This window comes from Neofelis nebulosa, chromosome 6 (genome assembly GCF_028018385.1).
Source record: "Neofelis nebulosa isolate mNeoNeb1 chromosome 6, mNeoNeb1.pri, whole genome shotgun sequence".
NCBI lineage: Eukaryota > Metazoa > Chordata > Mammalia > Carnivora > Felidae > Neofelis > Neofelis nebulosa.
This window is the reverse complement of record NC_080787.1, coordinates 74,626,164-74,638,859: the sequence shown is the minus strand read 5'-3', so window position 1 is coordinate 74,638,859 and position 12,696 is coordinate 74,626,164. Positions and strand designations below refer to the sequence as shown.

The window sequence follows — 12,696 nt, the reverse complement described above, 5'->3', positions numbered from 1 at the left end:
AACATAATTTGGCACTGGGCTGAGATCTGGAGGTTAGAATTAATTTTTTCCTCATGTAACCATGTTTCTTACATAAGTATTAATAACATTGTATGTTATAAATCTGTAAGATTTAACATATAATTTAACATTTGACATATAATTCAGTAATTTGTAAGATTATAATAATAATCTGTAGTTTCTTTCCTGTTCATGTATTCTTTACCTCATATTCTGTTAAGTTTTTTACCTTTTTTACCTCAGTCCATACTTTATCCTAAGTTAGGCATCTATTCATCACTTATTTAAATACATTCATTTTGACCTATTTTCTCAGTAACCATTTTCTCTTTCAGAACTCATTTTCTTCTATTTTTCTAATCTTAGTAGTTTTATAATTTGTGTTGTTTAATCATTTCTGACTTAGCTATATTTTTTGGATTTTTATTTTTTGGTCTTGGTTTCTGTTTTTTAATCTGTCCCTTGAATGATATTTATTTACCTTTGTTTTTTTCTACTGTACTGTTAGGGCTTGGAGGATAAAGATTATATTTTATTGCTCCTTATGGACCCAATTCCTCAGCATTAGTAAATATTAAATGAAGAGGAAGTAGGTAATTGATGTAATTAATGAATGAGGTGGGACAAGAAAAGTTCAGAATGACATTCATATTTCCATTTGGCACAGGTTTTTGTTATTTTAATTCTCTTCCTTGCTCCCCTTCCTCTCCTCCCTCCGCCTCTCTACTTCCTTGTTTTGCCTTCTAAGAATAGGTAACTGTGAGAGACTCCTAAGATGTATTGCATTTTTGTTTTAAGGGAAATAAAGCTAATGTTCATTATGCCAAAGTGCCAAATATATAAAATAGACATTATTATTTATTTTTTTCTTTTGCTTAAATTTCTTTTCAAATTTATGATTGACCAGAAAAAGGGAAACACTTTGAAGAATGACAGTTTACTTAGGTGAGTTCAAATTGTTGCTCTTGTAGCTGTGTTTTATTTTCTTTTGTTAATAATGAGAAGAAATTCTTTTTAAGGTCATAGATGTGATGAGAGGTATCATCTGTGCCCCCTGCCCTCTTGTTGTACTGTGTCTGGCAAGCAGTGTCAGTAGTAATTAGGAAGCACTAGCCTTTCATTACCCCCTTTTAGTTTGTGTCCCATATTTTTCCAGATTGTTTACTTTGATGTTGAATTTCATATCTGTTTAAGTGAAGCAAATTATCTTATTTTCTTCATAAAGTCTCTGACTTTTTATTTTGAATTTTGAAGTTAAGAATTGAACGTTTTCTAGGGCACCTAGGTGGCTCAGTGGGTTGAGTGTCTGACTTCGGCTCAGGTGACAGTCTCACGGTCCAAGAGTTCAAGCCCCGCATTGGGCTCTGTGCTGACGGCTTGGAGCCTGGAGCCTGCTTCAGGTTCCATGTCTTCCCCCCTCTCTCTCTGTCCCTTCCCCGCTTGCACTGTCTCTTTCTCTCACAGAAATAAACATTAAAAAAAAATTTTTTAGGGGCGCCTGGGTGGCTGAGTCCGTTAAATGTCTGACTTTGGCTCAGGTCATGATCTCACACCTCACGACCTCACAGCTTGTGAGTTCGAGCCCCATGTCAGGCTCTGTGCTGACAGCTCAGAGCCTGGAGTCCGCTTCAGATTCTGTGTCTCCCTCTGTCTCTGACCCTCCCTATGCTCGCTTGCTCACTCTCTCAAAAATAAACATTTTAAAAATTAAAAATAACATAAAAATTTTTAAACCAAAAAAAAAAAAAAAGCAAGGAATTGAACATCTTCCTAGACATCTTGAAACTAGGAAATCCATGATCAGGCTGAATAGATATTTATATGAAGAGAGCAGCAGTTTGTTCAGCTCCATAAGGAAGATGAAGGGGAAAAAATGAAGTCCCATAAAGTCTTTTAAAAAGTAAAAGAAAAACTGTGGTTAGTAAGATTTAATTTTACAACATGAAGATTTGATTGTTCAAAGTCAATATTGTGGTAGTATATAATACCTTTGAGTTTATAGAACATGTTGTCTCATTTGCTTTTCATAACAACATTGCAAGATACCCCAACTTTATCAAAGAAGCTGAAAAAAAGAAGAGGTAGTGACCAAGTCAATTATCCCTGGTTGTGTTTTTCTGAAATATGCATTTAACTTTATGTCACATTTATTTAGCACCGTTTTGCCTTCTCTGTGAAATTCTTTATGCATTAGCCTTGTACCACTTGTGTCCATTTTATTGATTTGGGTATAGGAGCCTTTGAATTCAGAATGTGAACTTTAGAAAGATTGAAACATGGTATGTTGTTTCAAGTTTATCTCTTTCCATATAAATAACTTAATTTGAGAGAAAATAATTCAGTTCCTTGAGAAAGCATTATTAACAGTCTTGTTGGCAAACTGATTACATTCTATTTTAAAATGAAATTTTGTTTTTTGAGCCCTTTGATTTCTTTTGCAAAATCAGCTTTTGCTTTTAGCCATATTCCTTGTGATCTGTTCTCATTGTGGTCAAGAGATAAAATGGCAGTCGGTTATCCCAAAGCAAATCTTACGTAATTCCCACTTCTTTCTCCTTAATAACCTTTAACTTCCTAATTTGGGGGAAATAGTCCAGAATGCCTTACCATAGCTTACAAAACATTCTGGAGTCTGCCCTACCTTCCCATCTCTTCTCTTGACGCTTTACCCAGTGTGCTCTGTGTGCTAGCCATACCTACTTCCTTATATAGTTTGAGTGCCATGTTCTTTCCAGCCTCAGACCATTGCACATGCTCTTGCCTCAACCTAGAATATGCTCCCTTCCCACCAACATTCTTTGTTCCACTTTCAGGTCTTAGTTTAAATGTCTGTTTTTCAGAAAAGCCTGACTCACTGATATGCAACCCCTTCCCTCCCCTGCCATATATTTAGGGCCCTCTGCTGTATATTTTAAGGTTTTTCTGAACCTTTTTTTTGTTTTGCTGACACTTCTTGTTATAAGTCCTTGTTTCACATCTGTCTTCCCTGCTAGACTACAGTCTTCATGAGGGTAAGTACTGTGCGTTTTCTTTCTCCGTTACATCCCTTAGTCCATACTTGGCCCATATAGGTGCTATATAAATGTTTGTTAATTTAAAATTAAATGATTAAAATGTTTGGCATAAAACTATATAGCTTTAAAAAATGAATTTTTATTAAAATTACTATAAAAACATTTAAAAGTTTTATGGTTGAAATACCATCAGACTAGTTTCCAAGAAAGAAAAGAGGAGGAATAATACAAATCAAGTAATTTTACAATTCTAGTAAATTTGAATCCTTGTAGTTGTAATGTCTGTTTTGGGGGTTTGTTTTGTTTGTGCTTATGTACTTGGTTCATGAGATTTTTTTGCTTAACTCTTGGAATCATCTCTTTACTTTCTGTATTTTATTTTAGTATTTGTGCTCTCCTTTTTAGAGCTTATTTGTCTTTGTGGTATCTGTTAAATCTTAAAAACGTGATGTCTTTCATATGGGAGGTACAACTAAACACCAAATTGACTATGTAGAGATTTGGAGGGTAGCTACTGTGCATACTAATTATTTTAGTTAGAGTAGTAAAATAAAGAGAGACGCTCTCCTGGGTGCTGTGTTGCCCAGGTGATTATTTTACTTTTCTATTCTGTCTTTCCTTTTTTGTGGACCAAAAGCTGTTTACAGGATTGTCCTTGTAATGTTACAGACCCCTTTTACTATAAAACTAAAGTTGGGAATTTTGTTCATTATAGTTAACGGTGATTTATTTGCCTTGTTCTCGTGTTGGTTAGTTGCTAGTTACTGGTGCAGAATGATACAAAGATCAGATGATGATGTAGAAATAAGCCAGTTTGTGTTGAATTATTTTCCAGATTATCTGTGGCCCTCAAATTATGAACATTTGGTTGTTATTCCCTACTAATGTCTATATTAGTAACCTCAGGAGAATTGTGGCAAGCTTATCAATTGTGGCTCTATGGTGAATTAATGTTAAAAGTTCTTTCTTGGGGCGCCTGGGTGGTGCAGTCGGTTAAGCGTCCGACTTCAGCCAGGTCACGATCTCGCGGTCTGTGAGTTCGAGCCCCGCGTCAGGCTCTGGGCTGACGGCTCGGAGCCTGGAGCCTGCTTCCGATTCTGTGTCTCCCTCTCTCTCTGCCCCTCCCCCGTTCATGCTCTGTCTCTGTCCCAAAAATAAATAAAAAACGTTGAAAAAAAAAATTTTTTTAAAGTTCTTTCTTATAGGATTCCTTCCCAAATAAAATTGAACCTACACTGTCTTTGATATATTTCTCTTTTACTTTAAAATTTTATTGGGAAAGATTTTAGAAACAAAACTTACAAACAAAATTAATGGTGCTTTGTATTATTTTATGGCTTTTGAATCAAACCAGGTGTAAATTCTTTGTAGTCTTATCATTCAATTCATTGTCATATAGACAGTGGTTATTGTCTGTTTTATAGTATACAATTCTGATGCTTCGGTATGCTTAGTCTTAACGGTTCTTTTTTTATGCTTAAATAAATTTAAATGCTTTGCATCTTTATCCTTGGGCGTGTTTTTCTCAGGTTTTGAATTTAAGTTAATCTCTTCAGACAGTTTAGATTTGTCATATTGCTCTTTTGAGTTCCTTGAGACAGACTGAGCTATACTTTATTTAATTAAAATTAATCAGAATGAATAGAGGAAATAATCAGTAGAGGAAACTTGGAAATCAGAGAACAGTTCAAACAGCAGTCATTGTCACTGGTTAACTGCTATTACTGCTTTGGCATATTTCCTTTCAGTCATTTTTTTTTTCTAATATTTGTTTACCTAACCACCATGGTAAGAGTGCGCTCTTGGGAGTAGATGCCTGAATTCAACCTTGGACTTCACCTCTGGGAAAGTTAAATTTTATCTTTCAGTTTCCTTGCTGGTAAGGAATATCCCCTTCTTGGAGATAATAGTATCTGCCTTAAAAGACGGGTGAGATTAAATGAGAATCAATGTAAGATGCCTGGTATGTACTAAAGCACTCAGTAAATATTAGCCATTATTTTCCAAACCGTTATTTCATAATAGTGTTCTATAGCCATTTTTCTCCCCACTTTAGTAATTATATTGTATTTTGACATTTACCCACATTATTTGAAGCAGATAAGACTTTTTCTGTCATTAGATTTTTTTTAAATTTTTTTTAACATTTATTTATTTTTGAGTGTGAAACAGAGTGCAAGTGGGGGGGGGGGGGGCAGAGAGAGAGGGAGACACAGAATCTGAAGCAGGCTCCAGGCTCTGAGCTATCAGCACAGAGCTTGATGTGGGGCTCGAACTTGTGAACCACCAGATCACGACCTGAGTTGAAGTCAGACACTTAACTGACTGAGCCTCCCAGGCACTCCAATCATTGGATTCTTGAAGTCTCTAGCTCTAAGCCTTGGTGACTTTTTCCTCATCACAGCCATTTTCGCAAGGTATTTGATTCCTGGCTTTAGCATAACTTCTCTTCTAGAGATTCATATAGCTATTTTTTTGTGACCCCATAGTCATATCTTCTTTTCATTAGAACATTTTTGTGGTTCTTTAAAATGAATAAAATTTTATGTAATTTTATGCCTTATCAAATACCTTACACCACACATTTATCTAATGAAAATTTTGAAATCACCAACACACTAATAGGCAACTTTTTGAACTTGCAGGGTGTTTTCTATAGTAATTATTCTGTAAGTGCCTGGTCATGGATATAGCGTTATTTTGTTGGGAAAACTAGTTATCATCTAGCAATAAAGCAGTTTGGAATTTGTTTTCATGTGGTCTTGCTTACATGTTTATTACCAGTTTTGTAGTTCACTCAAGTTTAGTTTTATAGGTTTCCAAATTCTTGTTTTATAGTTATGAGTTCCTAATTTTACATTTAGGAAGCCTTTATTAACACAGATAATGGAGGTTAAAATGAAACCTTGGTAGTGATTATCCAGAATTCACTCTTTTCTACTTTAATTTAAGAATTGTTTATGTGGTTATTAATTATCAATTATAACTATTTTGCATTTTATTTACAGAAACTCTGGGAGGTTTCCAAGATTTTTGTTTTGTTCTGTTTTTAGGTTTATTTATTTTGAGAGAGGGAGAGAGAATACCAAACAGGTTTTGTGCTGTCAGCACAGATCCTAACACGGGCCTCAATCCAATCCCACAAACCATGAGACCACAACCTAAGTTGAACTCAAGAGTCGGATGTTCAACCAACTGAGCCACCCAGGCACCCCAAAGTGTTTTTTTAACCAGAATCACAGAATAAAATTAGTCAAAATATAGTACAAAAATAAATTTAGTAAAAATCAGTTATTCTTCTTATAAAATACCCTGAGGTTTTTTTATCTGAGTACCCCTTTCTCTGTATAAGAAAAGATCCCAGGTTACACTGAGATACCTGCTGAATTACATATTCTGTCTTTCCTTTGCTTCTTCATCTATTGTCATAAAAATTCTCTGGGTTTTGGAATCTACAGCCACATGCTTCTCCTTGCATTCATTATGGCACCAGCAGGACTCTGCTTTCATGAGCTGGCAGAAGTTGCAAACACTAGTTATACTAGTTTAGATTGTTAAAGGAAAACAGTTTTCCTTCACTGGATTAGACATTGTACAGCATGTTATATTGTTCTTTGTTAAGAAAAAACAACAAAACCCAGAAAAACTAACCTCTGCATTTTTGTTAATTCATAATAATTAAAATTTTTTATCCAACTCTTTTTTTTTTAGCAGTTTTACTTTTTTTTCTTTTTTTAAGGTTTTTATCATTTATTTTGATAGAGAGGGGGAGGGAGAAGGAGAGTGAGCATGAGTGGGGGAGGTACAGAAAGAGAGAGAATCCCAAGCAGGCCCCATGCTGTCAGCCCATTGCCTGATGTGGGTGGGGCTTGATCTTGCAAACAGATCATGACGTGAGCCAAAATCAAAGAGTTTGACACTTAACCCACTGAGGCACCCAGCAATGGTTACTTTTGATCTTGGATAATTTATTGCAATTCCACGATGTGTTCTTCTCCATTTTAAAAGTACTTAGCAGAAGGAGAAAAAATTCTAAACATTTTGGAGGGAAATGATAGTATTTCTATTTCAGTTCTTTTTTGTTTGCAGAGATTTTATCATGTATTTTTCCAGTGTCCTCAAAATCATAGCTACTAAGGTTATTGCAGATGCTCTTTCTTGGCAGCTACCCAGTGTTTCCTTACAAAACTTGGTTCAAATAGTACAGATTTGTATACAGATTTCCCAGGAAGTTGGTTCAGATGGTCCAGATTTGTATAGTGAGGAAAATCGTAAGGTTACTTTGATTATGTTTATCTTTTCTTAAAATCATCTGTATTGAAAACTTAGTCCCAGGTATAGGAACAGAGCATCATGTTCCTAGATAGAAAGATGTCAGTTGTTTATCAGGTAATGAAATTATCCTTACATTCCCAACAAATGGATTTTTTTTAACTTATCAGTGATCCTCAAATAGGATAATAATCTAGACTAAGACTTTTAAAAATGGTTGCATAGTGATGAATAGCCAGATAAATACTAAAACATTATTAGTTACAAAATTAAATTTTTGGTACTGGCATATAAATAGACATGTGGTCAGTGATCTGGCACAGGTATACATATGTAAGATAATTTAATCACGATTTTTAATAGAAGGATTCATAAATGAAAAGTCTGGAACAAATGGTTATTTGAGGTAGAATAAATGTCTTTAGAGACTCACTTCTGTATATACTAAAACTCCAGATAAATTAAGGAGTTAAGTGAGAAATTTAAACCGCAGAGAAGTAAAAGAAAATGTAAGTGGATATTTGTTGTATTATTGGCTGGTTAGGAGAACTCTTCATATTAAATCAGTAGAAGAAATTATTTTAAAAAGGGAAATATACTGAAAATTGTGAAATTGTGAGATGTCAAAGAACTACATAACATGAAAGTCAAGTATATTGTGGAAGATGTTTCTAGAAATATAACTGGAGAAATTGAAATTGAGATAAAATCACTTGCTTAAAGTCCCCACGGTATGAAGTTTGAACATGAGTCTGTCAAACTTAAAGGTTAATCTTACTTCATTAAGGAATATAGCATAGCTGTTAAAATGCTGTTTATGAGGGAAATCTTTGCAAAATTTTAGAAGTGACTGCGTTAGGTGTTAGAATCATGGATTTTTCTTCTTTCATTTGTGCTCTTATTTTCTGCACTGAATACCCATAGTATTATGATTAGAGAAATGAATCAATTCTTCAAAAATAACTAGGTATAAACTGGGGAAAAGTGACCTGTGGGGAGATTTGATTTATCATCCTTATACTTACAGAAGTAATGAACATGAGCCCACAGGTTAGATATGTATGTATTTATATCTAACATTAAAAATTTGTGGGCCTTTTGTTTATCTCTAATAGTTCTGTAGGCTTGTGCACATAGACTTTGTTTCAAAGACTGTTCTGAATGATTTGGTACAGATGGTGGTTTTCACCATTTTGTTTCTTTTCTCTCTTCACACTTTAAGAGACTGATATTTCAAATGTTTAACAGTGATTTCTGAATGTTTATTTTATTTGCTGGTCTGTTTACTTAGGAATTTGAGTAATATGTGTTTAGTTTTCTCTTTCCCTCCAAATTAAATCCATTTAGCAGAGGAGTTGAAATGAAGAACTATTTAGAGATATTTTGGATATGTAATCAGTTTGACAAATCCTCCATTTTTGTTTTATTCCTTAAGCCTAATTATCTTATTATCTAATAAGATAATTTATTATCTAATAAGATAATCTTATTATATATTTATATGTAATTTGTTCATTGAATTTACCAAATATATAGTGATCATCTACTAAGTGCCAGCCATCATTGTCAGCTCTATGGTACAGCTCTAGGTAGCATTGTCAGCTTTTATTTATTTATTTTTTTTTTAATTTTTTTTTTCAACTTTTCTTTTTTATTTATTTTTGGGACAGAGAGAGACAGAGCATGAACGGGGGAGGGGCAGAGAGAGAGGGAGACACAGAATCGGAAACAGGCTCCAGGCTCTGAGACGTCAGCCCAGAGCCTGACGCGGGGCTTGAACTCACGGACCGCGAGATCATGACCTGGCTGAAGTCGGACGCTTAACCGACTGCGCCACCCAGGCGCCCCATCATTGTCAGCTTTTAGATAATACAAGGACAAAAAAGACAAAAATCTGGAACATATGGAGCTTGTTATATAAGTTGTAGTTTAGGGAGGCAAGAAATAAACATTGAACATAATGAGCTAATAAATGTATACCATCAGCTGATAACTGATGGAAAAAGAACAAATATAGAGCTAAATAAAGGATGACCAGGAGTAGTTGTGGGTTGTGATAGGGAATGAATTGCAATTTTCAATGGACTGATCAGGTTAGGCTTCATTGGGAAGTGACAGAAATCTGAGAAAAGACTTGGAGAAGGTCAAGGCATTAGCTGTATGGGGGGAGTGTATTCTAGCCAAAGGGAACAGCCAGTGCAGAAACCCTCTCTTAAGAGCATGCCTCCTGTGTTGGGAGAATGGGGGAGAATAGAGTGGCTGGAGTAAACCAAGTAAAGGGTTTCAAGTAGCAAGTGAAATCAGAGAGGTAATGAGAGACAAGATCATGCATCGCCTTGATAGGCTTGGTGTAGGAATTTGATGTTTATTCTGAATGAAATGAGCATTGTTGTAGTTTTGAATAGGAGTGATATTATAAGGTGACCAGTTAGGTTGCTTTTGAAATTCACTACAGTCTTACTAGAAGAGGTGACATTTTAATTGGCCTTAGAGGGTAAGAAAGAATTTGCCAAGTGAAGGAAGATAGAAATTTGCTTTGGCAGGCTTAATTTAAGAATATTTCCCATCACCATACTTAGGAAAATAAATGTACTTTCAAACCAAGTTCTATATGTTACTTGATTTATAATAATGTCATATAAGGAACTTACTCCTTTGTGACCCCTTATATCTGTTTAACCATGCTCATTTTAAAAATTAATGTTCTAGTTTAATAAAATTTAAGGAGTTTCTATACTCCAAGAGACATTTCCTTATTACTCAGAAATCCAATTAGTCTATTAACAGTTTCTTTAGAAAGTGAATAATTGCCATTTGCCTTTTTGTCATAAAACTACAGATTAAATTGACCATCATGTGTATGTTATTAACTAAGATTCATTTATATACTTTTTTATTTAAAGGCTCTATACTCAGTTGTGGGAAATATGAGTAAGAATTTCTTTCCTTAGGGTACTTAAGATCAGATAAGGGAGATAGACATTATGCAAATGGTATAGTAAAAGAAAATGTTGAATTCATTGAATGGGAGTCCTAGAAAATCCTTCTCTCTACCTTTGTAAAAATTTTTACCTGTTTAATTTGGTCAGGTCTTCAAATTCAGCCTCCTCAGGTTAACTTCAACTATTGAACCATACTTAAATTTTCTTCTCTAACTCCCTGTATCAAGTTTGAACCATCATCTTATTACCTGCTAATTCTACAGACTGTTCTGCATAGGTTATCTTTTAGTTACTGTTGCACAAAGTTTGTAATTTGTCTGAAATCTAAGGACTTGGCTAAAATAGTTAATTGGTAGCCAAGCATAACAAAAGGTAGTGTAGAATATAGTTTTAACTGTAAATATATTTTACTTAAATATATTGTTTCTGATAAGTTTTACTTGAAAAGTTAATTGTAAAGTAGCTTTTTGAAAGAGATATTCTTTTTTTAGCCTCCTAAAATGAAAATAAAGATTTAATCCCAATTTAGAAAGATTCAGTAAAAAAACTATGTTTAAGAGAGCAACAACATTTTCTCTTTACTTAGGGCAAGGATTTTTTGCTTAGAAAATACTTCATTAACTCGATTTTTAAATGGTCTTTATAATGAATTTATTTTTACAAATTTTGATGTGCATATGCCTGATCATCTTTAAAATAATAGTTTTGATATTGTAATTATCTCCAATAATCATATTTTTATGCCTGAACGGTGTTAAATACCTCAATAAAATTTGTGATTTTGAAAATTTTGTAAATTTTGGTTGGAGGGAATTAAACTACATCTTAGTAACACTGTCAGCATTTGTGTTTTTTGTCATCACTTACTTTCTTATAAAATAGACAGGTAAGTTTGGGATGTCTCATTGATCTTAGTGTTTGGATAAGATCATTTTGAGTTCTCCTTTATCAGGACATTTGATGTTTGGTGGATTTTGCTGTAAATCAGTTTGAACCAAAGCACTAGAGGATGTCTTTTACCGGCTATTTCTGTGCATAAGGAAAAATGTGTCAGGTTTATTAGAAAATTAATGAATTACTGTTGTTGTATAAGTAGCTGAAGCCTAAATATGTTAATTCACAACTGTCAAAGCTTATCTCAGATATCCCAGATGTTAAAATAGATTGTAGCATAGAGCTTATGTGCTAACAGCAAAAGGTACACTCTTAGAATATAAAATAATTGATGTAGTAAAAGAACATGTAAATATGTAGTTATTCTTTGACGTATCATACAAAGCATTTTTCTACATTTCTCTTCGTAAGCCCCCAAGATTTGTTTTTGCTTTTAAATGGAGTGTGAGCCAAACATTTGTTGTACATAAATAAAATAATACTGATTTTTTTTTTTTATGGTACACCAATATACTTGTATTTCATCAACTTTAGGATATAATTGCTAGGCTCTGAATCTAGGTTAAATAGTATTTTGTATGTATATTTAAATTTTCTTTGGGACCAAATTCAAGTAAGAAGCTGCAGTGTTTATCCAAAGTAGATGGCAGTCATAGTCAGAAATAAAAAGTCATATATTAAAATAATTTTAAAAAGTGTATTAAAGGGAATCTATCGTTGAATAACATCCCTGCAGATTAGTCAGAATGTATTTATTGAGCATTGTCTTTTGTCTATAATTATCAGAATAGAAAATACAGTAGTGATTTAGTTAGAAGAGAACATTTTGGGCTGGAGTCAGCACATCAGGCTCTGGGCAGAAGATAAATTTCAGACATATCATGAAAGATGGTTAAAATGGATGAGTTGAAAAATAGAGCTAATAGGTTCTAGAGAGGGAATCATTATGCAGGTGTTTGGCAAGATCCCCAGTTTAATTATTTCTTAAAATAATGCAATATATTATTCCTCACTTTTCATTTATGCAAAGTTTTTGAGTACTAGCCAGAGAATAAAGAAGTCTAAATTTAATCCTAGCTTCATGTCTTTCTTATTTTGTGACTTCAGACAGTCATAAACTGACTTTGCTTGTTTGTAAAATGAGGACAATAGTGCCTGACTTACTTCTGGTGAAATAATGTGTTTTTCTTGACTATTTTAGGGACTTTTAACTAGGAACCATATGCATTAGAAAAAGTGTCTTTATTTTTACCAACATATGAGAAGTTGGAGTATGTGAATTCTTGAAAGATGGTAATTGAGAAAATGAATTTCTGAATTACACTCCTATTTCCCCTTTTTCTTGGTAGCGGATACTTTGTTTTCACGGAAGCTGAATGGGAAATACAGGCTTGAGCGACTTGTTCCAACAGCGGTCTATCAGCACATGAAAATGCATAAGCGAATTCTTGGACACTTGTCATCTGTCTACTGTGTAACTTTTGATAGAACTGGCAGACGGATATTTACTGTAAGTAATTTTTGAAGTACTATCTTAATTCATATAAGGCATTGAAGAAACACTGCTTATAGTT

General features: G+C 33.9%; 1 protein-coding gene across 4 annotated transcripts in view; it reads left to right on the top strand.

Moving 5' to 3' along the window:
* Positions 1 to 12,696, top strand: part of PHIP (pleckstrin homology domain interacting protein) — a 150,645-nt gene that overhangs the window by 21,663 nt on the left and 116,286 nt on the right. For all 4 annotated transcript variants that reach the window (XM_058734526.1, XM_058734524.1, XM_058734525.1 and 1 more), the window contains exon 7: positions 12,472 to 12,632. In XM_058734526.1, the coding sequence (XP_058590509.1) occupies positions 12,472 to 12,632 (161 nt within the window). The remainder of the gene's footprint in view (positions 1 to 12,471; positions 12,633 to 12,696) is intronic.